The sequence below is a fragment of the Suricata suricatta genome, chromosome 2 (assembly GCF_006229205.1).
Source record: "Suricata suricatta isolate VVHF042 chromosome 2, meerkat_22Aug2017_6uvM2_HiC, whole genome shotgun sequence".
Lineage (NCBI taxonomy): Eukaryota > Metazoa > Chordata > Mammalia > Carnivora > Herpestidae > Suricata > Suricata suricatta.
The window spans coordinates 117,726,662-117,754,546 of NC_043701.1; the positions used below are offsets into that span (position 1 = coordinate 117,726,662).

General features: G+C 40.0%; 1 protein-coding gene across 1 annotated transcript in view; it reads right to left on the bottom strand.

Moving 5' to 3' along the window:
* PCDH15 (protocadherin related 15) overlaps positions 1 to 27,885 on the bottom strand; it is a 697,494-nt gene that overhangs the window by 234,355 nt on the left and 435,254 nt on the right. The window contains exon 15 of the mRNA XM_029919519.1: positions 26,307 to 26,439. Within this exon, the coding sequence (XP_029775379.1) occupies positions 26,307 to 26,439 (133 nt within the window). The remainder of the gene's footprint in view (positions 1 to 26,306; positions 26,440 to 27,885) is intronic.

The following is a 27,885-nucleotide window of genomic DNA, read 5'->3' on the forward strand; positions in this document are numbered from 1 at the left end:
TGAATACTGTCAAGTTCAGATTAATGTTAACCTTTCTTCTTCTTTTAATCTTTATTTATTTTCGAGAGAGACAGAGACAGAGTGCAAGCAGGGGAGGAACAGAGAAAGAGGGAGACACAGAATTCAAAGCAGGCTGCAGGCTCTGAGCTGTCAGCACAGAGAACGATGTGAGGCTCAAACTCACAAACCATGAGACCATGACCTGGGCCAAAGACGGACACTTACCCAACCAAGTCACCCAGGTGCCCCAATGTTAACCTTTCTTCTAATGTATCGGATCTACTCTAGCACTTCAAATTACTGCTGTGGGATGAGAGCATCATGAATGCTGCATTATTTTATTGATGCAAGTCATTATGTTGTTATGTTACTAAAGTTACAATAAAATTACTAAAGAATTTCCCATTTTTTCATCCTTATTAATGACTTCCAATCCCCGAGGTGCCTTGAAATATGTCTTCCAGTTTTGTTTGACCCTTTTAATACCTCAGGCTTTTAAGAAATGTGAGAGCCAGTAATTTGCCTATTTCATACCTTTTCTTTAAGCTTCATTTATTTATTTATTTATTTATTTATTTTTAAATAAGCTCCATGCTAAACATGCATGGCCTGAACTCAGATTAAGACCCGAGCTGAGCTAGAGTTATATGCCCAACTAACTGAGCCACCCAGGCATTTCACCTACTTCATTCTTTTTTTCTTTCTTAAATTTTTTATGTGTCATTATTTTGAGAGAGAGAGAGAGAGAGGGAGCATGATCAGGGGAGGGCAGAGAGAGGGAGAGAGAGAATCCGAAGGAGGCTCTGTGGATGTGCGGCTTGATCTTACGAACTGTGCAATCATGACCTGAGCTGAAACCAAGGGTCAGAAACTTTAACCAGACAAGCCACATAGGTGCCCCCCAACTATTTCATTCTTATGTGAAGTTTTCCCCATATTGAAAAGCTTGAAGACCCAGGATTTGGAAGGAACTCCTTATTTGACTGTTTTGTTTCTTTCATTCTTTTGGCCAGTCCTCTGTGGTTGATTCAGGACTTGTGGCCAGTGATATAGTACTTAGGGGGCATTCACACTTTCTCAGTCAACCAAGCAAGGGGGAATGGTGTTACCTGGATAAGAGCTCTGAATCTCATTATATGTGTGAGCACCTGTGTAAATGCTCTGTATCTCCTTCTGCCAATATTTAGGGAAAGAAATGCTTTAAAGAAAGAAATAACACATAAAAGGCATGCATGGAAAAGTCAGGAAAATCAGTGATCTTATTGTTATAAGACTTGATCATGAGCACATTTCAGGCCTAAAATACAATCCTGAAAACAATTTATACATAGTTCTTTTTTTCTATATGAGTCTAGCCAGCCACCTCTGAGTGACAGGCAGAAATTCAAATACAGTTTTGAATATTGAATCCTTAAGTTAAAGTTTATTGACTTTTGTGTTGGGAACTATGTTTGAATGCCTCACCTCATTTAAACCTCATAGTAACCAGGCAGGTAAATGAGAAAGACAAAGGACTATTTCCACTCCAATTAGAGTTCTCTGTAACTGACTTCATTGGAAGATACATATGTTGTTGTTGTTTTTTTTTAATCTGGAAATTAATAGTTACCATTTCATCTGAAAAACAGAGAGGACATGGGGCACCTGCGTGGCTCAGTCAGTGAAGCCTCTGACTCATGATTTCAGCTCAGGTTATGATCTCATGGTTTGTGAGATGGAGCCCCATGTCTGGCTCTGCACTGACAGTGCAGAGCCTGCCTGGGATTCTCTCTCTTTCTCTCTGGCCCTCTCCTGCTTGTTCTCTCTCTTTCTCTCAAAATAAATAAATAAACAAACTTTTTTTAAAAGGAGAGGGTAGGGTCATGTAAGGTTTTTCATGACAGAAAAGAAAGGGATTTCTCATCCTTTGTACAAATGCATTTTCTATGCCTTTATTTCTGGTCAGTTGAGTCCAATGGTAGCCCCTCATGCAAGGTCAGGGGGGAGCAGTCATCTCTCGGGGGGTTACCACAGCGTGCACTTGGAAGGCTCAGGTAGCCACCCCAGAGGTACCAACTCCACTCAGACAGGATGTCTGACTACAAGATGAAGCTAACAAGAATAATGTGTATAGTATTCACTCATTAATGCAACAAATACTTATCAACTGTCCATGCTATGTCAACAAGCACTGAGGCTTCAATGAGACAAAATTCTGGGAGTCACGTAGACAAGGATTCTTCCTTTGTACAACTTGTACTGTAACAGAGGTGTGACAGAGACAAAGCAGAATAATTAATGACAATATATAGCTTTCAGATCTGTATAAGTGCTGCTTCAATATAAAATAATTCAGGAAGGACATACAGGGAGGGAAAGAGGCGGGCTGGCAATCATAAAGAGGTCATTCAGGAAGCACTCAGGGAAATGTGAAAATTTGGCTAACACTTGTGAAAGGGGAGACAACAAGTCATGTGAAAAGGGGCATTCTGGCAGAGGCCACAGCAAACAAAAGGTCAGTGAGAGGGGACATGCCTTGTGAATCTGAGGAATGATGAGCACATAGAAAACCAGCTCATGTTTTCTTTGGCCTCAGGTAAACAACCTAAGGTTAAACACCCTTGGTTAAATGATTGAATGATGCTCACTCTGGATAACTAGCAAGTCATGGGATTCAGTCACTGGTTTTCTGATAGATGTATAACAACATGATGAACTATGACAAAGCTAATTTTCCTTTAATTTGTGGTTGCAGGACAAAAAGTATCTTCAAAGACGAAGGCTGCTGCCATTTCGAACTGCTCACTCAGATAAGTCACTGCATATAATTCAGTTCCCCCAATATTCAGAAGCACCAAGAGGAGCACAAGAGCATTTATCTCAATAAGCACTGTGCTTAGACACTGGAAAGAAAGGAATTTTGAAAAAGAAAACAAATCTTCTCTAAACTAATATTCATTCATGTTAAAGACGAATACAGCCATCAAACACCATCTGGTAGAGTGCACTTTATGCATACAGAATGATTCTGCACATTTCACAGGACATTAAGACAAAGCACCTGCCCTTAGGGATTTTAAAATAGATAAAAATCAACGGATTTAGATCATCTTTTCTTTTCTTACTTAAGCAAACAAGTTCTGATTTATGTTATTAAACTACTTGAGAGCGAGAACTGAGGTTTTCCATTCAGGGCAGCAGCGTTTCCAAAAATGTTGTATGTGTGTTCTCCTGGTGTTAAACCACTGGCCCTCAAACAAAATGCTTGTTTATGAATCTATTTCAATGAACAATGAAGACTTTCTAATGTCAAGAAGTCTTGTTCTGTCCTTTATGATCTTCATATAAAATTTCCTTTTTGAAATAAGTGCATTTCCCTCTCTCTCTCTGCCCCTCCTCCACTCATGCTGTTTCTCTCTGTCTCAATAATAAATAAAAACACAAAAATTTTTTAAATGAGGCACTTGGGTGGCTCAGTTGGTTAATCGTCCAACTTCAGCTCAGGTCATGATCTCATAGTTTGTGGGTTCAAGCATGGAGCCTGCTTCAGATTCTGTGTCTCCCTCTCTGTCTGTCCCTCCCCACTCATGCTCTGTTTCTGTCTCAACAATAAACAAAAACATAAAAAAAATTGAAATAAGTGCATTTATGTAAAGGCCAATATATTTAATTTTCAAAAAAATACTAATACTAATACTAATACATACCAGACAAATATAATATATCTGCAAGTTGGAAATGTAGCTAATGTAGAAGGCTTGTGTTATATGAGCATACCTGAAGATCTGCAATTCTGTTTGGCTATTAAATGCTATTTCCCTACCTTACTCACTTTCCTACATGCCTGAGACTTTCTTCTCAGGTCTCCAACTATCCTAACCACTCTTAATTCTCAGCTGGTGGCCTTGATCACTGTCCCACTGAGTATATTGAAGGAAATGTCAACAATTTCCCAGATTTCATAGACATGCCTTCCCACACCCATTCACTCTTTCTTCCTACTATTGATACTGCACTGTCTGGACTCCTATTCAGGGCACAATGTAGGGATGGTGTTTTGCATCTACTTTTTCTCAACTGTTGTCTTCTCATTCACTCTTGAGATCATTTTCATCATGTTTCCAACCCTCCAGAAACCTCTGGACTACTAAAGCTGCACTTTTCAACATCTCCAGTACATTCCACATTAGGAAAACTACTGATGAGTTCACAGTCTTTGCTTAGGTTTGGTTCTTTGTTTTGTTTACTCGTTTTTAACTAGACCTCTAAACAGCATTAGAAAGAACTGATATCTCCCTTGTCCTTGATACATTGTTTTCCCCAAAGTCAACTTCAGGACATGTGCTCTTCTGAGTCCCCGTTCCTGGTCCTTCTCACCTCCTCAGTGCCTCCAAATCAGTCTTTGGATGTCTTTTGTGTTCACTCTCTTAATAAGGCTACTGCCATTTCAAACTGCTCACTCAGATAACTCACTGCATAATATTCAGTTCCCCCAATATTCAGAAGCACCAAGAGGAGCACAAGAACATTTATCCAACCTCCAAGTTCTAAGTAGTACTGAAATGTTCAAGACATCAAATGTATACTTTGAATCCAAACTTCTTTCCTAAACTCATACCCAACTGCTGACTTAATAGCTTTAATTCGATGTCAAAAGACATTTCAAATTTAATATGTCCAATATGGAATTATTCCTCTGACATTCCTTATTTTCATTCTGGCTAATGAAAATTCAACCTTGCCGGTTGCTTGGGCTATGTCTTAGTAACCATTCTTTACTTCTGTCTTCTCTCCCACATCCAATCACCAACAATTCTTCTGGTATTTATACCCACAAAATATAATGAGACAAAAAGCATCTAACACCATTTCCAGAAATGTCACAACAGGCCTAGTCTGGACTACTGAAATAGCACCCTAAATAATCTGCACAATGTCTCACATCGCCACCACAATTTTGTTTTGTGTTTGGATCAACTATATTTACAGTAAAAAATGTGCTTTGACTTTCATTTACATACTTCATGTTTTTCTCTCAATTTCTTCCAAACTTGAATCAGAAAAGAGAGAGGGGTGATGTATAGTTCTGTGTGTGTGTGTGTGTGTGTGTGTGTGTGTGTGCGTGTGCGTGTGTGCACATACAGGCTAGTTTTATTCTATAGCAAGCATTTAATTAGGGACAACCAATGTTTCAATTATCTTTATAACACCAGAAGATTTGCTTATTACATTAATCAATGCTATAAATAAGTAATTATCGAAGATAAGATTATATGAACAAAATGTAAGAACCCAGGGAGTGTTTTGTTATTTGGAACGGTCCCCAAAAGTTGATTGCACTAGAGTACGGGTTCAATCTAATGATTCAATTTCTTATTGCCTGAAACTAAACAGAACATTAACCAAGCTCTTTCTAAAATACTGCTCAGTTTGCCTAAAGTGAACTTAAGTGTAAAATGTTGCCAGGCACATGAATGAAAAATCTTGCTTATTGATATACAAGTTTGTGTGTAAGAGATTTGGCTCAAGACATAATTTTCCAGCCAGTAGCATGTTGTGACGGACAACACTACCCCTCTTTTACTACTGCCTGTTGGGGGCTACTGATAATTTCTAAAGATACTAAAGATAATGTAATTATTGTGGAAAGATACTTAGCTCAGGCCAGTTCTCAACACTCAACATTTGCTAATAAACTGAATAGATGTAAATTAGAAACAACAGTTTTAACACTAAAATAGCTAAACAAAACGACTCTTGGTCAGTTTTAAATAAACTGGGGTGTGTGTGTGTGTGTGTGTGTGTGTGTTTCCAGGCCTGTGGAGATCTGAAGACCTACAAAGCCTGTACTTGAACTCTTGCACATGAGTTCAAGATCCCTCAAGCTCTCCTCCTCAGTCAACTTACTGTAGTTCCCAGACTTAAGCATATTAAAACCAGACTTTCAAAATAGCAGAGTGAACAGAGACAGGCCAATGGAATGGAGTAAGTATATAGCAAATAGTCTGACAGTACTGATGGAAAAGGCCAGAAAACTCTACTATAAAGAAGAGCATTGTTATCAAAAGCATAGAGATCCATTAAGCCTCACATACCACAATACATCTGTTGATACACATAATAGAATTTAATTTAGAAACTAGTAATCACATTATTGTGTGTTCATTAAACCAAAGTTGTATTGGGCAACCATTACAGAGAACATATAAGTTATCCATTATAGTCCCTACCTGTGAGAAAATTCTGATCATTTGTGATATTAATACTGAGAAAGAGTTAAATAATGTTCAGTATGTTTTGGTTAAGCCTAAATAACCCAAAAGGGTGTCTGGGTGCAGTTGGTTAAGTATTTGACTCTTGATTTTGGTTCAGGTCAAGATCTCACAGTTCATGAGATTGGTCCTGCCTTGGAATTCTCTCTCTCCTTCTCTCCCTCTGCCTCTTACCCACTAGCACTCTCTCTCCCTCTCCCTCCCTCGCCCTCCCTCTCCCTCCTCTCCCTTTCTCTCTCTCTCTCTCTCTCTCTCTCTCTCTCTCTCTCTCTCTCTCTCTCTCTCTCTCTCAAAATAAAAAAAACATTAAAAAATAAACTAGAGCCAGTAATCTTAAGATTGAAGACCTAGTCTTACCCATGTCCCTTTAACCACCTGAACCGGGCTCTGTCACTGAACCTGTATTTGCAACACAAAATGGATAAACAAGAGTTGACCTGTGTAATCTATGTAGTTAATGTAGAATCAAATGAGACAATAGATGTTTAGAAAACTCTAGAATTCTACACAGATAAAAAGTATTATTTAAGGAATTAATTTAATTTGGTACCTAAAATCTTGAGTTTTAGAGCAAAAATAATAGGGATGAGATCTTTCACTTATTAGGTATGCAAACTGCTAAACCTGTTTATGTCTCAGTGACTTCCTGTATGATGCTGAAATAGAATGACATCCAATTCAGGGTTGTGCTGATGATTACACGGTGGTAAAATAGTGCATATCTATGATCTATTGCATACTGTACATTTAATAATTACTTACTTCTGATGTTAATATCAAGAAGAAAAATGTATCTTAGAGATTTAGGGGAAAAACATGTAAAGTGATTTAAAGAGAGTATTCTTTGGTCATCAATAGAACTCACTCCATGGAAGACTGGACAATGTAGCATACATGATATGTTACCAATATCAGCAAGACAAAAATCTAAAATTTAAACACAAAACATACAATTTCCCCATAACCATATATGTATTAGAATGTTTGTTCAGAATGCATCAGAAGATTAATAAATTAATCTTGGAAGGGGAGGGATGGAATGGGGTCATGGTCAGCATAAAGAAGCGATGGGGAAAAAAGGCATTAACACTTCAAGCTAAAAAGGACAAATTCAGTGAAATCTATCATTCATAACAAATGATACCCAATACAAATTATTCTAAGCCAGTAAACAGACCTAACATGTCAAGATTATTCTCTTAATACATTTTTTTGCAACTGATATGTCCATTCAAACGAGCAGAAAGAGAACACAAAAGGTATTATTTCAGGAAGGGCTGAATGAGGAGTTCTATGGACCACCTACGAAAACAATCTTGACTACTAAAAAGCATTTAAAAAGTTAAAGTCTCTGGAAGTTGTTGTAAGAGCATAGAGTCATGGGAGAAACATTTACTTTTAAAAGTCTACAAAACCTCATGAAGAAGAGCAAGAGTCTGTGGCATTTGAGCAACAAGGTATTTTTCCCTTCAGGTCTCAGCCAGCACAGCAAGAAGAAGCTCTCCTCTCAGCAGGTGCTCATGGGATTGTAGGACTCCTTCTCCCCCACAGCTCCAGTCTCCTGGGTATCTGCCCAGGCGGGATAGGCCCACAGCACCCCTTCTGATCTCCCTGCCACCCCATGTTTCAAAACCCACGTGCCTATGGTCTGCTGATTCTCTGTCCATAATGGAATCAAATTAGAAAACAATAATATCAAGTCTAAAATTTCACAACTGTGCAGAAATTAAACATGGTACTCAGAGGCAAGGAAGACAATAGAAAGGAAATTAGAAAATGCTTTAAAATGAATATTTTTTAAAAATTTACAATAATCCACACTAAAACTTATGCAATGGCATAAGGAAGCTCTTGGAAAAAGATAATAATAGCTATAAGCATCTATGTCTAAAAAGGGGTAAGTTCCCAAGTCAATGAAATTGCACCTTAAGATAATGGAAATATATAAGTAAAATAAACCTGACGCAAACAGAAGGAATAAAAGCAAAAATGAAAGTGGAAATTAATAAAATAAAAATAAGAAAGCAATAGAGAAAAAAATTAATGAAACCATATGTTGTTATTTTGACAAGATCAACAAAACTGACAAACTTCTAGTCAGATTGATAAAGAAAAAAAGAGAAGATTCAAATTACTAAAATCAGAAACAAAAGAGGAGACATCACTATTGTCTTACAGCAATAAAGCAGATTTTAGAAAAACAGGATAAAAAACTGTAACCAACATATTAAATCACCTAGATGAAATGAATAAATCTCTAGCACTACATAAACTACCAAAACTGACTCTAGATGATAAAGAAAAGCTGGATAGACATACAATAGATAAAAAGATTAAATCAGCACTCTCAAAAGCAAAAACAACTTTCCATAAAAAGAAAGGCCCAAATGGCTTTACAAGAGAATTCTACCAAACATGTAAAGAATTGACACCACCTTCACAACCTGTTCCAAAATGTTTAAGTAGTGGAAACATTCCCAAATTTTAGAAAGCTTGTATTACCCTCTTACCAAAACCAGACAATTCTATAGATCAATCTATCCTATAAATATAGAAGTAAAAATCCTTAACAAAATACTAGCGATTCAAATTCAGCAATATAAAGATACTCAATGACCAAATGTGATTTGTCACAGGTGTGCAAAGTTGTTTCAACAAAAGAAAATCAATTAATGCAATAAACAGAATTTTTCCAAACAAAAGAAATAAAGTCATCTCAAAAAAGTCAGAAAAAGCATTTGATAAAATGCAATACTCTATTGTAATAAAATGCTGAATAAACAAGGAATTTAAGGGAACTTCCTCACACTGACAAAGGACAATCACACAAAACTCCTAAGTAGCATTGTAGTGATGTTGAAAGACTAACAGATATCCCCAGGATCAGGAATAAGACAAAGATTTATACTAAAAACTATAACCACATTCTACTGAAAGTTCCAACCAGAGTAACTAGGGAAGAAAAAGACATAAAAGTCATCTTGGAAGGCAGGAAGTAAAATCACCCCCATTTTGCAGATAATACCTTTTAAATAGAAAATCCTATGGGTGCCTAGGGGGGTTCAGTCATAAGATAAGTGCCTGACTCTTGGTTTTGGCTCAAGTCATGATCATATGCTTTTGTCAGTTCAAGCTCCACATTGGGCTTTGTGCCGGCAGCATGGAGCCTGCTTGGATTCTCTCTCTCTCTCTCTCTCTCTCTCTCTCTCTCTGCCCGCCCCCCACTCTGTCTCTCTCAAAATAAATAAAGTTTAAAAAAATTAAAAAAAAAGAAAATCCTGAAGAATCCACTCAAAAACATATAGACTAATAATAAATGAGTTCAGAAAGGATGAAGGATACAAGACCAATATAAAAACACCCAAAATATTTCTATATATCATAATGAACAATCAAAAATGAAATAAAGGTGGAGTGCCTGGGTGGCTCAGTTGGTTAAGCGGCCAGCTTCAACTCAGGTCATGATCTTGAGGTTCATGAGTTCAAGCTCCATATGCTGACAGCTCAGAGCCTAGAGCCTGCTTCTGATTCTGTCTCGTTCTCTCTCTGCCCTTCCCCTGCTCATGCTCTGTCTCTCAAAAATAAATAAACATTAAAAATTTTTTAAAAAGAAATGAAGGAAACAATTCCACTTCAAAAAATTAAAAAATACTTAGGAATAACTTTAACGAGAGCAGTAGTAACACTGCAATCTGAAAATTATAAAACATTGTTAGAACTGACTGCTGTGGGGAGTCAGACAGAGCCTGGGGGGTGGTGGAATCCTGTCGTGGAACATCCAAACCCCAGGGGGGGTGAAGGAAGGCACTCACAAGGCCAATGGTAGATCCGGGGGCAAATAAGCAGGGTTTCCGTGGAAGGGATTGGTGGGTTGGTGTGGTTGCAAATCCCAGAGAGGAGGATGAGGGCACTGCAGGGGCTGCTGCGGGGTGCTGTGTGGTGAGGTGATGGCGCCGTCTGCGTGGGAAGGGGCTGAACAATCTATAGTGTAATGTCACAGCACAGGTGAAATGAGGAAGCCACCGTTTACTACCAAGTGGCAGCAGCTGGTGGTGAGCGGTGCTGAAGTTCGGACATGGTTGGGAAGGTGTTTGCATGGCCCTGCACAGCCCACCAGAGTCCATGCAGGGAGGGGAGCACATGTGTGTCAGGAGAAGAGGAGAGCAGGTCATGTATGTGGCATTAGAATATGAGTGGTGTGAGGGGGACATCGGTGGGGGGGTCAGAAACAGGAGGCTGGTTACATTCAACAGGAAATATACTTAAGAGAATAAGAGCCAGTTCTCTCCTTGTGACAGTTACTAGTGTGAACTAATGGTTTTATATATACACTATTTCATAAAATAAAAAATGTATACATGCAATATTGTATATGATATGAAAATATATGCATTTGTGCAGACATATATGGACGTGTAACATTAATATAGATGCAAATGAACACATGTGTACATATTGTACACAAGACCTAAGGGTACTGGCATGGGGACATATGTGTGTGTATTTGAGTACTGCATGCATACACATATATTTACACACATATACTGCAGAGCTTTGGTCCCTGAGATATCTGATAGCAGTGAACATTCTGTGCCCTCAGATCTTGTTTTTTTAATGTTTATTTATTTTTGAGGTGGGGGGAGCATAGAGAGAGGGAGACACAGAATCCAAAGCAGGCTCCAGGCCCTGAGCTGTCAGCACAGAGCACGATGCAGGGCTAAAACTCATGAGATCATGACCTGAGCTGAAGTCAGAGGCTTAACGGACTGAGCCACCCAGGTGCCCCCACTTGGTTTCTAAATACCATCCCAACTTAAAGAAACCTGGGCTTTTTCACGAAACAGTTCAACCCAGGACTGTTTTATACCCATAAATGTATATAATGGATCTGGAACATCTTGCTGAACTGGAAAATAGCGAAGGGCTCCAAACACAATGGGGCGTGCCAAAAGGACACAAGAGCCTGCCCGAATGGGCTCACCAAGACTAATTTTGGGGCAATTTGAACATCGGAATAAATAATGGTTGTAGTGGATTATAATCAACTAAGAAAATTTGATAGCTCTGCTTCTAGCTGAATGCCAACTAACAAGTGTTGAAGAGATGACCGCATTAGAAAATCAACATCTGGCAACAATTGTAACAATAATTCAGCTAAAGATTATGAAGATGTTAAGAATAATGGGTGAAAATAAATGAGGGAAGAACATTACATAAACAAGGTAAGTCATCAATACACTTGAAGGCTGATGCAACTTAGATCAGGTTGTCGACAGTAACTTTCCCTGAAACGGGACACATGTAATATGACAGGAGACAATGAGGTTAATGTAGCATCACTTGTGGGATATTCTTGGTAAGATATACATAACCAGTCATTGAGAAACACCAATGAACCCAAATAGAGGGAAATATACAAAATAAGCAACCTGCAATCTTCAAAAGCATTGACAGAGGTTTGCTGCGAATTGAGGAGACCAACAAGGCATGGCAGGTAAAAGTCTCCTGCTATCCTGGCATGGGCCGTCTTGCTTTGAAGGAAATTATAAGCATAACCTGCAAAAGATGAATGGATCTTACAGGGCAAAACTATGGTGACATATCAAAGTTACTTCCCGATTCCAATAGCTGCAGGTGCATGGTGGTTACATAGGAGACCACACTCTTCACAGGAATTAGAAATTGTACTTGGTGATGGCGCACTGTGCTGGTAACTTACTTCCTAATGCTCTTGTACGGTTGTCAAGTTTTACATCATTTCAAAAGAAAAATTAACGTAAGTGTATGTGTATGATGACAATAGTGAAAACACCTCTATGTAGATCACATGTGTACATCCTTTTTGTGCACTTATGTAAACACACACACACACACACACTCTTTTGGGCCTTACACAGTCCTATAGGACCTGGATGGGAAAAATCCAGGAAGACGCACGGCACCTGGTGAACAGGAGTTCCCTCCTAAAGAAGTGGGGGGGCGGGTTCTGTGGGGGAAAGGAGACAGGCCGTGGGAAGTGAAGCAAAAACAAAAAATAGAAAAGAAAACTTCATAAAGAAGAAATAGCATGCATATGATTGCACATATGAATACATACATATTCATTGTAAACAATAAAATTAAATAAGGAAAGAGGGAGTGTGAACAGCTGGGTCTTTTCAGCTGCCTATTTTTGGCATGAATCTTCGAGTGTTTCTTTTTGACTTGTAAAGGTGACTTCTGATTCCTCCCACCCCACTCACGCTGGTTAAAGAGCAGGACTGTGGCGCAATCAAGCCTTACTGTTCTCTGTAATCATTTGTTTATCAAAATCAAAATTATCTATTCTCATTTGGGGGTAGGTAGTGGAGAACAACTGTTGCAAAGCTGAGGTAATTTTTATTGGCAGATAATTCTGCCTCTGTCTTTGAAACCTATGTTTTCTTAATCTGGAGCTTCTTTTAAAAAAAAAAATCTGTTTTTCTACGGAGCCAGGCAAGTACGTGAATGAGAATCAAAGAAATCAAGACATTTTTCCTTCCTTTACTTTTCCAAATGGCCACAGGATTTTGTGAATCAATGTAAAATAAAAAGTAGCCAGAACTAGAACAAGAGACCTGTAATTGAACTCTTCAATTTTCTTAAGTGACTATTCCAAAGCAAATATTCTTTGTCTCCTTTTATCTTAAACAAAAATGTTTTCTTTGCTCCAAATCTGCTACTTCCAGACGGCTAAGTGGAGAATGCTCATCACCGGCTGGGTCTCCTGGTGTTTGTCCCTCGATCACAGACACCTGTTAGCTGTTTATCGAGTAGACTCAGGAACTCTGCATCTGATCTTGTCTCATTTATCAAAATCTCAGGGAGATACCTGTTCGCATCCTCAGGCCTTACTCAACAAGACCTGGCAGCGTGTGGAGCAATAAGTGGCTTCAAGGCATTCGATAAACTCAGAGGTGTGTTTAGAAAACCGCGCAGAGAATCCTTTATTGCCAAGTAACTAAAGGTAATACAGATGACTGCTATTAAAATACCAGTAGCTATCAAAGAGCTGCTCAGGCAAATGTTATTCCACATTCAAACACAGATTTCAAATTAATCTTTTAAAGAAATATCTAACTTTTAGGAAGAGCAGTTTAATTCTGGTCAATTAAAAAGTAAAAATGAAAAGCTATTCATTGAGCAGGCTTAAAAATTGTACTTTTCTTTGAATCACAACAATAGGCCTCTGGCGTGAAGTAAATGAGAATCATCACTTTCATACCATAGTCCGAAACCTTTGTTCAAAGATCTTTTATCAGAAGGATGGGGCGCCTGGGTGGCTCAGTTAGTTGAGTGTATGACTTCAGCTCAGGTCATGATCTCGCAGTTCATGGGCTCGAGCCCTGTTTTGGGCTCTGGGCTGACAGCTCAGAGCCTGGAGCCTGGTTCAGATTCTGTGTCTCCCTCTCGCTCTGTCCTCTCGCACTTGGGCTCTGTCTGTCTCTCTCTAAAATAAATAAACATTAAAAATTTAAGGGACGCCTGAGTGGCTCAGTCAGTAAAGTGTCCGACTTTGGCTCTCGTCATGATCTCAAGGGATAAGACGCTTTCTCTCATGTCTCTGTGATAACACTACGATATGGTTCCCACATCCCTCTTCAAGTATATAAAGATGTGTTGGGGATGTTGCTTGCTGAGAGCCTGCATTGTCGGTCCTCTTTGAGAGAATGTCTCATCTGACCAAAGCCACCTTGCCATGGCTGAGCTGGGCTCTGGGACAACCAACATCCAAGTCACGCATGCATGCCTGTCTAGGGGCTACCCCACCCCACCGACCTCCTGACTCTAACAGGCTCTCTCAGCTCGAGAGATTTCCGTGCGGTCAGCTGAAGCTCAACTTCACCCTCAATTCTGCTTGTTCCTCTTCTTCCCACAAGAGTTGATTCCAAAAATGTCCCTCAGTAAATATCTACAGCTCAATCTTCATTTCAAAGTCTATTTCTCTGGAAACAGAGAGAAGAGGGACTCCTATTTCATATCCAAAAAAATACTGACTACACAGTCTGGCACGGGTGGAGAGTTTCAGAGCGGGGAGCTAAGGTGGAGTTAGGGACTTCGGGTATGAACATGTAACAGCTTAAGTCCATGAGACCAGATGAACTAATGTCAGAATCAAATGTAAGGAGAGGTTAGAAGCCTGAGCACTGGGGCATTTCAACTTTTAAGAGTTCGGGAGATGAAGAACCATCAAAATAGACTGAGTTGAGAGTGGCGGGGGAGATGCGGAAAGCCGCAGAACACGGTGGTGTGCTGGAGTAAGTTTCTAATTAAGGAAGGGATTATCACCTCTCCCACACCTTGCTGACCAGCAGCAAGATGGGAAGTGCATTTGGCAATAGAATAAGCACTAGGACAAAAAGAGCCACAGTAGTGATTGGTGTGATTGAAATCCGGCCCGTAATGAGGTCAAGACAGAACAGAAAAACAATGACCAAGACCTTCTTCAAGCCAGCATGTATATTGGATTTGAGTAGTTTCCATAATGGAGGGAAGCACAGAAATTGATACTAGAGTGGGTTATGGGACCAAGGACATTTCGTGTTGTTTGCTTGACTCTAACTGGGAGATGCCACCGTAGACTTTCATGTAGATGGAAATGGCCGATGGAGCAGGGACTGTTCCTGCTGCAGGAAGGTCACAGGGTGACTCAGGAGCAAAGCCTTGAGTGGACCAGAGGGGGCAGTCCGGGAAAGAGCTTCAGGGTCAGAGCATAGCACTCACACTTAAATGTTCATTTTGCTCCGGGTCTTGCAAACAATGTAACCAGTCCCTGAGGGCCCATTCCAAGTGTGCACCAAGGTCACAGTGCCATTCTGCAAGGTGGATATTAGGATCATGATGATATAAGAAATATGCAGTAATTCCTCTGGAGTAGAATTTATAGGAGTTTAGAGGAAAAAAATGAGTTGACAGTTATTTTTTTATCTGTCAAATCTAATGGTAAAAAAATGGGCTTGTATTTTTGTCTCTTATTTCATTTTTCTAGTAATTCATGTAGATGCATCCTTCATTACAGAAGTTTCCAGAAACGCTGATCAAGTATGCAGGTGAACGGTTTACATGGACCCAGGGAGTGCTCATTTTTCATCTCGGAAATCAAAACAAAATATGTGAATACAGGTGCAGAGGCATTGGTAGACGCGGTGGCCAGAGGCGATAAACGTCTTCATCTAAGGGTTTGGTGAAAATGTGGGGCAGCATAGGTGCCACCCTAAAGGTCTTCTCGGACCAGCGAATCGCTGCATCTGGGCTGCGACCCAACCACAAATCCTCAACAGCGTCCGTCTGCAGAGCAGGCCACAGCACCTCCACCTCATGCTCCACAATAATAACACCATTTTATCTTATTAAACTTATTTTTTAGGTCCTTACTTATTTTTAAGAGCATGTGAGAATGTGACTTTATTTCTCATGCCCTGCCAAGTTTCCAAAGCGGGCAGTCTTTTTGAAAGAGAAAGAAAATAATTATCACCTATTTTCTATATGTCCTACTACTTGTTAGAGGATAGATCAGAGGCAGAAGTAAAGTCTGGCTGCACGAAGAGGTGCACTTCGGCTAGACAGTGTGTATGTATGTATACAAGAGATATGGAAGACACAAGATAAAACGGAGAGCCTATGACTCTTCTGGGGCAAGAACTCACATATTTTTTTTTATCATTTTTTATTTCCTTCTTGATGAAGAAGGTCATGAAAAAAGTAATTTAGGAGCTAGCTGTTTTAAATGCATCAAACCAAGATTTCTCCTTCCCCCACCCTCTCGACACTTCTCTGGCTTTATGCCTGTAAGCATATTGCTGCCTCCAGAAGATTCACAGAGGCCAAATAACTGTTCGGGAAGAGGAAAACACATCTATGAGTAGAGAACACAGTTAAAAATGTGCTTTCTCATTTTTGACAAATGTATATGGTTGTAGATGTAAAATCGTTTCAGATAATATACATCCCATCCTGTCAAGTGGATTGAATTTTTTTCTTGGAAACTTAGACATATCAGGACATCTGCTTTAAAAGAGAAAAATTAATACTACAAATAAGATTTGATTTTTGCAAAAATGAGTTTCTTGGCATTGTGAGATCTCTCTACTCTAACATGTGTCTGAGTATCTGTCTATTCATCCATCTATCTATTCTTAATACAAGATATAAATTATACTTTGGAACCAGATGACCAGGATCAGCATTCAATGTGTCTTCGCTTCTCTATGTGCACCCCCAATGAGATTATTCATTGGAGATAATGTTACTGTTGAAAGAGCCATCTGAAATCTAGTGGAAGGAAAGACGAGAAAATGTATCTCCTGCTACTTGAAATGAAAATAAAGAACACAAATGAGACTTTCATCTCTCATACTTATCAAATGCAGGGAAACCTATGCAACAGAATAAGTTATACATTACTAAACCAAAGGAAACCCAGCCTTCTTTCTGTACAATCTGCGACATTAGTCTTTGCAGTAATGCATTCCAGAAATGGAACACAGAAAGAAAAGTTTCTCTGATGATAGAAAAGCAAATCTGCAGGTGGCATATCCGAAACGATCCCCTTAGTATAGATGACATCAGACATGTGGCACAGGGTTTATGAGTCACACAAACTCTACCTGTATCAGCTATGAACATCCATAAATCATAAACTCATCCTCCTCAGGGGGAAACATATCCTATTATATAAGAAATGTTCATCAAAAAAAGAAGAGAAGAAAGAATCCACAAACCTTCTCAAACATTTGAAAGATGTCAGAGAAACGAATTAGCACCGCCGACAGGACCTGTTAATGCAGAGGGCATGCTATACAATGGCCTGCCCATTTCTTTCAAACTGTTCTGGAAATGGATCAATTCTGTATCAAATCAAGGCAGCAGGCATTTTTCTTCAGGACTAAAATTAATAATTCTTTGAGGCACATAGTTTAAATTCTACAACTTTTTGAAACTATTATAAAGGAGAAAAGGGGCACCTGGGTGGCTCAGTCAGTTAAGTGTTCGACTTCAGCTCAGGTCATGATGTCGGGGTTCGTGGGTTTGAGCTCCGCATCGGGCTCTGTGCGGACTGACAGCAAGCTCAGAGCCTGGAGCCTGTCTTCAGATTCTGTATCTCCCTCTCTTTCTCTGACCCTCCCCTGCTCTGCTCGCACTGTGTCTCTCTGTCTCTCAAAAATAAATTAAAAACATTAAAAAAAAATGGAGAAGGGATGATGATGAAAAGGAGCTGCGTGTAGTAAGCTGACCCAGGACCTCCTTACATACATCCCTAGGAAGTTTAGTTAGAAAACTGCATGTTTTCTTTCCACATCCCACTTTGTGGGCTGCTTCTCATGGTTTCCTGTTTCCTCCTGCAATTTGTGTCTAAGTTGTTCTGTGTCCCATTGCGGCTTCCGGCAAGAGAAGCCCGGAAGAGGAGAGGGGCTCCGAGCGCCGGAGCCCGTCAGCTGAGGACGCACGTTTAAAGCAGAGGCTGCATGAAGTTTTCTCAGCATCAGTTGTCATTATCTGTGCAAGAGTTTTCTTCACTCTTGTAAGAAGCAACCACAAGCAAAAAAATCATGTCTGATCAAGCAGCTCTTAAAAAGAAAAGAAGCAGACCTACATGCTAATGAGGTGATTACTCACTCCTGCAAAGAAGAGGGCACGGAGTGAGTCTCAGTCCCCAGGAAAGGCAGCACTGAGCATGGTCGGTGCATGGACCGGCAGGTTGTGTGACTTGACTTGGAAACCCCGTTCCACAGCAGGGCTCTACCGGACTTTGTAAAAGCTACTGCGCATTGTTATATGTATAAAAGCCGGGAAAGCTTCCAAATGCTGACAGTGGTTCCAGGCTAATAGCAGCAATTAAAATGAGATATGATGCTTTTTTTTTTAATTTTTAAAAATTTTTTAATTTTGTTTTTAATGTTTATTTCTGAGAGAGAGAGAGAAAGAGCACAGGTGGAGGGGGGTAGAGAGAGAGGGAGACACAGAATCTGAAGCATGCTCCAGGCTCTGAGCTGTCAGCACAGAGCCAGATGTGGGGCTGAACCCGTGAACTGTGAAATCATGACCTGAGTCAAAGTCAGACAGTCAGCCAACCGACTGAACCACATAGGCACCCCATTGATATTTTAATTAATATCGATCTCTTAACCACCTATTTCTTGGGCTTCCAAAATGTCACTTTGTTCTCTAACTTGAAAGTGATCATGTCTTCTCAACGGAAGAACCAGTAAAGTCATAAAGCTAGTGAATATACATTCTTGGCAATGTATCCATTTTCCCATGCTCTTTGACAGTCCACTATTCCTCCTCATCCTTCCAAATGCCTGGACCTTCTTGCACACTTTAAAACCCCACATCATTGTATTAGTTAACATAAAAACAAGAATGGTAATGTAGAAGAAGGAAAAAAAACCATAACTACCATGAGCTAAGCTCTTTCTTATTTTTGGCATTGAGCTAAGCAATTTATATGATATCTCATTTAATCTCTTACTTCCCTAACCCAAAGGCAATAATTTCCCTCCTGCTTGCCAAGCTTTTAAAATTCTGCTCTCTGTTATGCACCAAAGGATAAGTTAGTCTCCATTATTTTATTTAAATAATATTTATTGACAAATTTTGACCTAAATATTATATACATACAAGTTACCCTGGCAACTAATGTTGCTTCTCTTTGTAGTTAGCTAATGTGGGACCCATCTCAGATATTCTGATGCAGATTAAATAATTAAATTCAATATCCTTAATTCAATTTAATATACTAAACTAATGCTAGGTCTTAGGGCTATAAACATATGTATTATCTTTACAGATAAGGAGATTATGCCTTATCTCTTTTAGCAGTGCCTTTAAACTTTGCTTAACTGTAATAATGGATGGGCACCATTGTGCATTGGAGGGTTGTTCTTTTTATTTTTTTATTGCTTATATTATATAAGGAGATCTTTAAAAACATAAAACCCATTCTCAGTTTACCAGTCATACAAACAGGTCACTTTGCCCACAGACTCTAGTTTGTCAACCTATGCCCTACTATACCCATTATTCATGTTAAAAAAATCTACACTGGCAAATTATTGATTCCACTACCACTCATTTTCAGAAATAAGTCCACATGTTAATAAAATAGAGATGTGACAGCAAAAATACACAGCAAGGGCAAAGACATTTTAGTACAAGGTTTGCCAGCACTTACTTTCCCCAGCCCCAACCCTTCATTTCTCAAGGAACATACTATGGGCAACGAGGGGCATACTTTCATTCCATTCCCATTTACGTGTTTATCAACATTTGCAAAATGTACTTGAACTTTCCTTTGGGATGTCCTCATCAGCAACAGGTGAATGGATCATTTGATTCAAAACTTGTTTATAACTAAGATTTGCTCTTTGCAGTCAGGCACGAATTTACAACTGATGACTAGATATTTTCACTATTTGTAGAAATGTGAAGGAAACTAAGTGTTCCACCATGAAGGATCCATGTCAGAGTCAGAGCCCTGAGAATAATGCTCTTTTTCACTTGACTCAACATGTAATGCAAGGAAGTGTAGGAATGAAGTGAGGCAGGGCCAGATCTGGTGGCTTTAGATGCCAAACACTACAAATCGGCACCTCCACAGTTCCTCTCAAATTTTTCCTGCTTCTGTGTTTCCACTGTAAGTACAAGAGTTTAGCTCTGCATTATCTTATGCCGTGTTTGAATAAGGAATCTCCTGGGGAAGAAACTAAATGGTGTAACTTCTTCCAGGCTGCTATCAAGCTGCTGTGGTATCACCTCCACCTCTCCTGTCGAGTGGGCTTCTTCCACTGTGTCTCGGTTGAAAACTCTACAACTGTCACTTAGTAAAATTCTCTCTTACTAATATGACACCTTCCTTTTTATTTTAAAACCAATTTCATTTCTAGGGATGTGGGGTGTGTGTGTGTGTGTGTGTGTGTGTGTGTGTGTGACTTTTTCACTCATATCCATCTTTCTTTCATTTCCCTTCTGATGCTGGGATAGAGAAGACACAGAGGAGGAAACACACTTCTTTTTTTTTTTTAATTTTTTTTAGTGTTTTATTTATTTTTGATACAGAGAAAGACAGAGCATGAGAGAGGGAGGGGCAGAGAGAGAAGGAGACACAGAATCCAAAACAGGCTCCAGGCTCTGAGCTAGCTGTCAGCACACAGCCTGATGTGGCGCTTGAACCCACGAATGTGAGATCTGACCTGAGCCGATGTCGGAGGCTTAACCAACTGAGCCACCCAGGTGCCCCAAAACACACTTTTAAAGGGACTGTGCTGAGGTCTCCTGCAAATTAGTGTGGGAGAATCTGGCTCCAGGAGACCACACTTTTACGGGGCTTGATCCCAAGCAGCCATCCTCAGGATTGATGGTGCCTTGTGATGTTCCGCTGAATCTTGTGCCTCATGCTCAATTGGTGACCTCTTCTTGTACATCTGGACAGGCATGCATGTGTCTCTTCTCTACATGCTGCCATTCCCTTCATTTTTATCTACACTCAGAAGCCCCAACTCTGAGATCTATGGTAGTGGGCAGGATTCATCTTACCAACAGCATGGGCAAAGTCTTCAGGGGGGCAGTCCATGATTTCCTTCCAACTGCCCAGTCCACCATGACAGCTCTTTCCAATGCCTTCCCCTCTGTGTTGTTGCACTGCCTCAAGTCCCAGCAGCCATTCTGTTAAAGAACTGCATGCTCATCTCCCCTACTTCCTCTTGGATTTTCTCCTCTCAGTCTTGACTTAGAGAATCACTGGACAAATAAAAAAATCCATCCCCACCTATTTCTATGGTAAATGTTTCCAAAACCATATGGGATCCCTCTTACTTGGAATCTTGGAGTGTATTCTACTAAGAATGAGGAATTCTTTGAGGTAGGATCTGGGAATTTTAATAATCTTTTTAATTAACTGTGCTGTATACAGATTATAATCTTATTCTATGTACAATCTCTATGTGAGAGTAGGAAATAGTCAACATTTCCCTTAACTGCTTCTTCCAGCGGCCATTGCAATAAATGATTAGCTTCCCCTCTGCCTTTCAAATATTTTGCCCTCATAAACATTATAAAATTAACCTTTGGAAAACAGAAAACTAACATAATATAAAAAACTACCTACCCATCTCCCCCCAAAATGGGAAAAAATACAATTTTATAATTTTTCTACAGCCTAAACTAAAACAATATGATATAGTAGGTAGGGTCCTCATATAGGAGCCAAAGGGGAGAGGACAAAAACAGAAGCAAACCTCCCAAACTACTCTGGTTCCCAAACCTCGCTGTTTCTGAGTTTCCAATCCCTTATTTTCCAGATCATAAAGACAAAATGTGCCTATGCACTAGGGCAAGGTAACAACCAAATGCAATGATACCTTAGACTTAAGCTAAAGACACAGATCTGTTTTACAGCAGGTTAAAGTAGTTGCCTTTCAACAATGGATCACAATGCATACATGGAAAATTAGAAGTAAAATCAAATAAATGAGAACTTTTACAGTGGAGGCAAACATAAGAATTATAAGAACTTGGTAAACACTTTGCTTTATCAAATTCTACTTAACCAAGTGATTAAATTCTTAGAGTTGATGTCTTTATTTGTTGTTAGAAACAATGGGTATGATGCAGGATTTGGTGTTCTGCAGCTAACTTTTAACCTTAAATCTATAAGAATGGACTACATGATATATGAATTGGTCCGCTCTTTCTAAAAAGAATGATTACCAAGAAGTTGTTTGTAAAAAGCTTGGTCTAGAAATGGAGTAGGCAGTGTTGTGCAGTAAGGGGTGGGAAAGGGTGCTTAACCGGTGGAGCGGACTTTTGAATGCTGAACAGTGGTCATCAGCCACACTAGAAAGTGGCCTTGGCCAGGAAGCAGTGCCTCGCTTCCCCCAGCGTGAGCAGGGTAAAGAACAGAAAACTTGTACTCCAAGTACAAGGAAGCAGTGCAGGCGTGGGAGTGGTATGGGTAAACATATGTGTTTAACCAGACTGCATAGCTTTTGTCCTTTGTTTACAACTTTTAAGCAAGAAGTGCTTGGAAAAAGAATCATACACGTGTGTGTGTGTGTGTGTGTGTGTGTGTGTGTGTGTGCGCGCGTGCCTCAGTTTCCCCATTTATGAAATGACAATGTTAATAGCCCCAATAGCTTTGGGTTCTTATAAGAATCCAGTGGGGGAACCAAATGTGTGCTAAAATTTTAATTTATTTTTACATGAAAATTAATTGATTAGTAATTACTTTGTACATTTTAATGTTCAAAGTAAATATTTTGAAAGTAGTGCTGTCCCTTTCTTAGAAAACAGAAGACATCCCTGTCCCCCTGACCTCGGCATCTGCCCTGGAACCTGTGGAGCTATCTGCCTACATGAAGATTATGCTTTCTTGACTTCTTAACTCAGGAGCAGCCTTATTATTAGCTTTGGCCAATGGGAAAAAATATGACAGGTATCACATGCAGCACGTGTAGGTAACACCAAAGAACTGGGTTTTATTTCATTCTGTTATGTTCCCCCAGCAAGCACTGCCCTCAAGAGATCTATTGTTCTTGGGGTGCCTGGGTGGCTCAGTTGGTTAAGCGTCCGACTTCAGCTCAGGTCGTGATCTCACAGTTTGTGGGTTTGAGCCCCGCATCAGGCTTTGTGCTGACAGCCAGCTCAGAGCCTGGAGTCTCTCTTCAGATTCTGTGTCTCCCTCTCTCTCTGACCCTCCCCTGCTCATACTGTCTCTCTCTGTCTCTAAAATAAATAAAAACAGTAAAAAAATTTTAAAAAGGAAAAAAAAAGAGATCTATTGTTCTAGACAGAGGCCACCACATCACCTGGGCTGTGGAGCAAAGACTGAAGACAGCACAGTCTGTGTCGACCTCTGATGGCACTGAGTGCGGAGGTTGGCAACAGAAACCTAGTTATCCTAACTGATACCAGCCTGACACTTACAAGTGGAGTGTGCCTAAGAAGCACCCAGAAAATAAGTGGTGCAGCTCCAAGAGACTGGAGGCTGGTGAGAAAACCGTTCCTGGGGGCTCTCAGGGTGGGGACCCATGGTGGGCAGAGATAATGCACTTAGCACACCGGTTGCCTGCAATGGCGTGGAAGGAAGTTATGAACCAGCGCTCACAGCTCCCGACAGCAGAGTAGACAGGTGGCTCGTCCATGCTTCCCGTGGGGGATTGCACATCTCTGGGGTGAGGGGCTCAGGAGTAGCCTGCGCCTGAGTTTGATGGATGAACCGCGGGCTGAGCAGTCAGGTGTCACTTCTGGGAGAAGGGCTAAGATCCAAATTGTGGTTTCTTGTGTCTGTCTTTTCACTCTGTCAGAAGAACACCACTGCTCCACATAGAGGTTGCCCCAAGTGGGCGTAAGATGATGGAGAGTGGAACAGAAATGGATCTGTGGTGCACGCACAGTGGGAGTGAGAAATAACCAATTTGAGTAGCAAATTGTTGACATTTTGAGTCTGAGAGTGTGTGGATTATAACCTAGCTGTCCATAGACACCCGTAAGTGAAGAACTTCAGCAGGACCTCATTAAGTGCCACATACGTTTTACCTATTATTATTATTATATGAGCATAAGGGTGATGGTGATGGTGTGAGGGGATTTCAGAATCTCGGAGGGACGACGATGCAGGAGGCTGATGAAGTGAACATGCGCTCGTGATTTACGCTCCATACCCAGGGGTGTACTGGGAAGGATTAACAATGGGCCCTGGATTCAGTGAAAAGTACTCATTTGTGGCACCTGTAATTTCTGTGCCATAAATGCACCCACCATGGCTGATGTCAGGCTAGCGATGGACATGACGGAACAGAGCGGGGATAGGTGTGCACAGGGGGCTCCCATGACCCCATGATCCCAGTGCACAGTCTAGGAATTCTAACAGGATTCACTGGCCAGTTGGGGTGCTTAACAATCATGCTTTGGTGAAAGATCGGACCAACTGTGGAAGAAAAAAAGCTGGCTAATGCTAACCCTGCTCAGTATAGGAATTTTGGAAAGCAGAGTTCTGGGTTGGATTCTTTTCCACTGAACACCATCAATGCAGCAGCCAGTCTAGACAGCCTTAATAACCAAAGGAAAATCACAGGCTCCCCTGCCACTTTTAGACAGAATGAAAAGAAAATACTTAAAAGGGGAAGGGGACAGGGAGAAACAAGGATTGTTTCCTGAGAAGAAACCACTTTGATCTCAGCCAAAACAGATTATTTGGATGCCAGACTGCTGTTACATTCAAAAATACATTTCTCCACGAATCTGTCTTTCTAAACTGAGCAGTGAGTCAGCAGCAGTGAGCAGTGCCACGTGTGAAAAAGAGGAGGATGGAGCCAGAGGTACCTCTGGTGCGTTGTTAATAGAAGTCTCTGGAACAGTAATTTGGTGGAAGCTTTTCAGCTTTTAGGTCACTAGTTTAAATCCAATCTCAGTTGATCATGAGCAAAAGTGAATGGCTGGTGGCTTATGAAAGATGCCACGATGAGGACACCCTCATCCCTTCCTGGCGACCGCCACTACAATTGGCACCTTTCTTTTGCTCCTCCCAGAAGCAGACAGGGTGAATAGAAATGCCATTTCAAGCATTTTCTCAGCTTTTGCAGCAGAGGAATTTGAGATATAAAAAGACCAACTCCTTTTTATTTTTCACTCACAGGTACAGTTATTCTCCTATAATACGGTTCCTGGAACTTTCTGGGATTTTTTGAAATGAGACCTAGGCCATCTCAGAAATAAGATTATGTTACCTCACAGGAAGCTAAATCATACAAAGGCACATTCTGAAAACCATTTAAATGAAAAACATGTAAAATTTCGTAGCCTGAATCTGACAAATCTAGGGTTTATTTATTTTTCTTCTTGTTTATACAAAGAAATTGCTATCACTCTATCTATCTATCTAGAAAAGATTTTCACTATTCCTTTAAATGCACTTGTCTTCATATTTACTTTTCATATTTTTTTCTTATTCATGATTCAATTGGCTACTCTTTCCCTCCTAAAGAGACTATGTATGTGGCTCCTTTCCCTTATTCTTTTAAAATGCTCCAAATTTCCCTGTTGCTAATATGTCTACCTTCACATAATTTTGTTCCCCACATGTTATAATGGTAAACAAACATCAAAAGCAAATTCTCTCTAGTTACCTGGGGAAAAGCAACAAAATAAATACCAGAGCAGAGACACCACCTCATTGCTGGTCCAAATAGATGCTGGGTTTTTCTTCCAGCTCCACATGAACATCTCTCTTAACTGTCAAGCCCAGCTTCCCGAATTCTGGTCAGCAACGTCAGCCATTCCCATGTAACACCAGGAGAAGGTAAATTCCCTGTGCTCTAGACATCCCCAGGCGAAGTGACGTGTCACACTATGATTTGTACAGCAAGGGGCCTTCAGCGACACCACAGGTGGCCTGACTCGCAGCTGTAGGTTCAGTTGAAGAGGCAGCCTTTCTTGGCCAAATGTGCTTCAATCAGGAGTGTATAAATAGTGAAACGCAAGCAGTGATCCTGCAAGTAACTCATAATGCCCATGCATCTGGAACTGCAAATGGGAGTATCAACTAAACCTCCTCCCTTCATCTAAGTGAACAAACGAGGCCCAGAAATCACAAGATTTGCCATGGCCACAGAGTGCAGTTGTCTGCCTCAGAATTAGACTGCCTGCTGTCAGCCAGTGGACCCAAAGCTATTTTCTCCATACGGCATTATAGCAAAAATAAATCCTGCTGGGGCACAGGGCTCTGAGATAGGGTTGGCTGCAGACTCTTGAGTGCAAAGTACAAAATATTCAAGTGCATGTTTTCAATCCCTACATTCTTTCGTGTAATGATTAACGCTAATCCCTGCCAGCTTGTGTGAGTCCTTCAGTGGTGGCAATCAATAGAATAGATCAGCTGAGGCAACCCTCCATCCATATGACCCCTGCTCTCCTTCCCAGATGGAAGTTTCCTTCACGAGAGTGTCAGCAGATGTGCAAACTTCCCTCTGTGCCCAAATATGGGCCTATTAGGCTTCCAGAGTGTCCCCGTAGAACTTTATAGATCTACTAAGAGCATACCTGTAGATTTAATAAAACAGCACCGATCCTCATGGCTTCACTGATTTCAAGGCTGTACATCAACTGTGGGAAGCGGGGAGGGCTTTGATTATTTGGAGGGAGCACTTCAATGTACACGGTGCAGATGGAGTGCCTGCGGAGAACGAGAGCACAGCAAGTGGGTACATCACCTTGAATGACAGACTGCATTCAGTGTTCTGATGTTGGGCTTACAGGAGAGGTTGTTTTGAATTTCTAGAGAAAACAATAAAGTAATTCAGAATTTAAGGATGGAAAAATAAAAGCTACCACCAAAACATCATGTTCCTCTGAAATTATCTTGGAAAAAGGAATGCCCCAGGGTAACAATTTTTCTACTTAGATTAATAGTATGAATTAAAAAGGAATAGCTGTACAAATAAAGCTAATAAATTCACAGGAGCCTCAACTCCTGACTTTACGTTTTAATGTCTTTCTAATAGCAAAAAGCATTCTATAAATATCTGATAATGTGCGCTGTCCTTGAGGCCCTCTTCCTATTAAACCAGCAGAGGGAATATTGATTAAAACAATACACAAAGCAAAATATAGGCTGTGTTTTATTAGTTTTCTTGCTCACATCAATGGCTTCATGTAAATGCATGTCAAGAATCAGGCTCATAAAGTAATCGTTCTGTAAAACAGCTGCAGACAAAACCAAAGGTGGTTTTAAGTCTTCTTTGAAGATTACATTATGAATGTCTAGAAATTAGATTTAAGTGAAGCCTAATATTGATAAGAATTTTTTTTCTGAAGGACAAGATCATACTCTATTACTATGTAGACAAAAAATATAAGTGCTGCCACAATCAACTTTTTTTGACATCTCTAAACTCTGAAATTTCATTGTGCAACAAAAGCTAAAGTAGCAAGATATTCCAAGTTTAAATGGAAATGGCTCTGGCTAGAATTATGTTAATGAGTTAGTGTTCCATCTGGAAGAACATGTCACCACTGATGTTAGGCTACAAAGTTAGCTTTCTGCCTTGAGGAGCACACAACCACTGCCTACACTGCATGCTTTACACTTATTTAACAAAATCACCACTTTTTACCAAAAACACATTTGTTGTCATTTCTATACGGCTGCTAGAATTTACTTAAAGTAGTTCAAAGTCCATTATATTAATCCCTTCAATGAGAATACATGATCACCAAAACATTTTTCTGAGATTATTGTACCAAAATAGTCTACTTTTTGAAAAGCTCTGCAGAGAACTATAGATCACAGGCACTGAAAATGTTTTACGGCTAATCATCTTATAATATGCCTGTGTCCAAACTGTTTCTGAACATGATCTCAAAACATGAGATTCTTCTAGGATATTGAGTACCTCTACAAAGCTGCAGGGAATTTAAAAAAATTCCACACTTAACATTTATCACAATATTGTTCCAAAATAATCTCATTTTAAATTAAAATCTCATTTAGAATTAGTATTTTTAAAATATATAATCAGTTAGAGGATCTGTATTTATTCTTGCCTCTGGCTTTATCAGCTTATTGTTAAAATTTGTCAATAAAATTAATCAAATTTACATGCTTTTCTTCTCTACATAA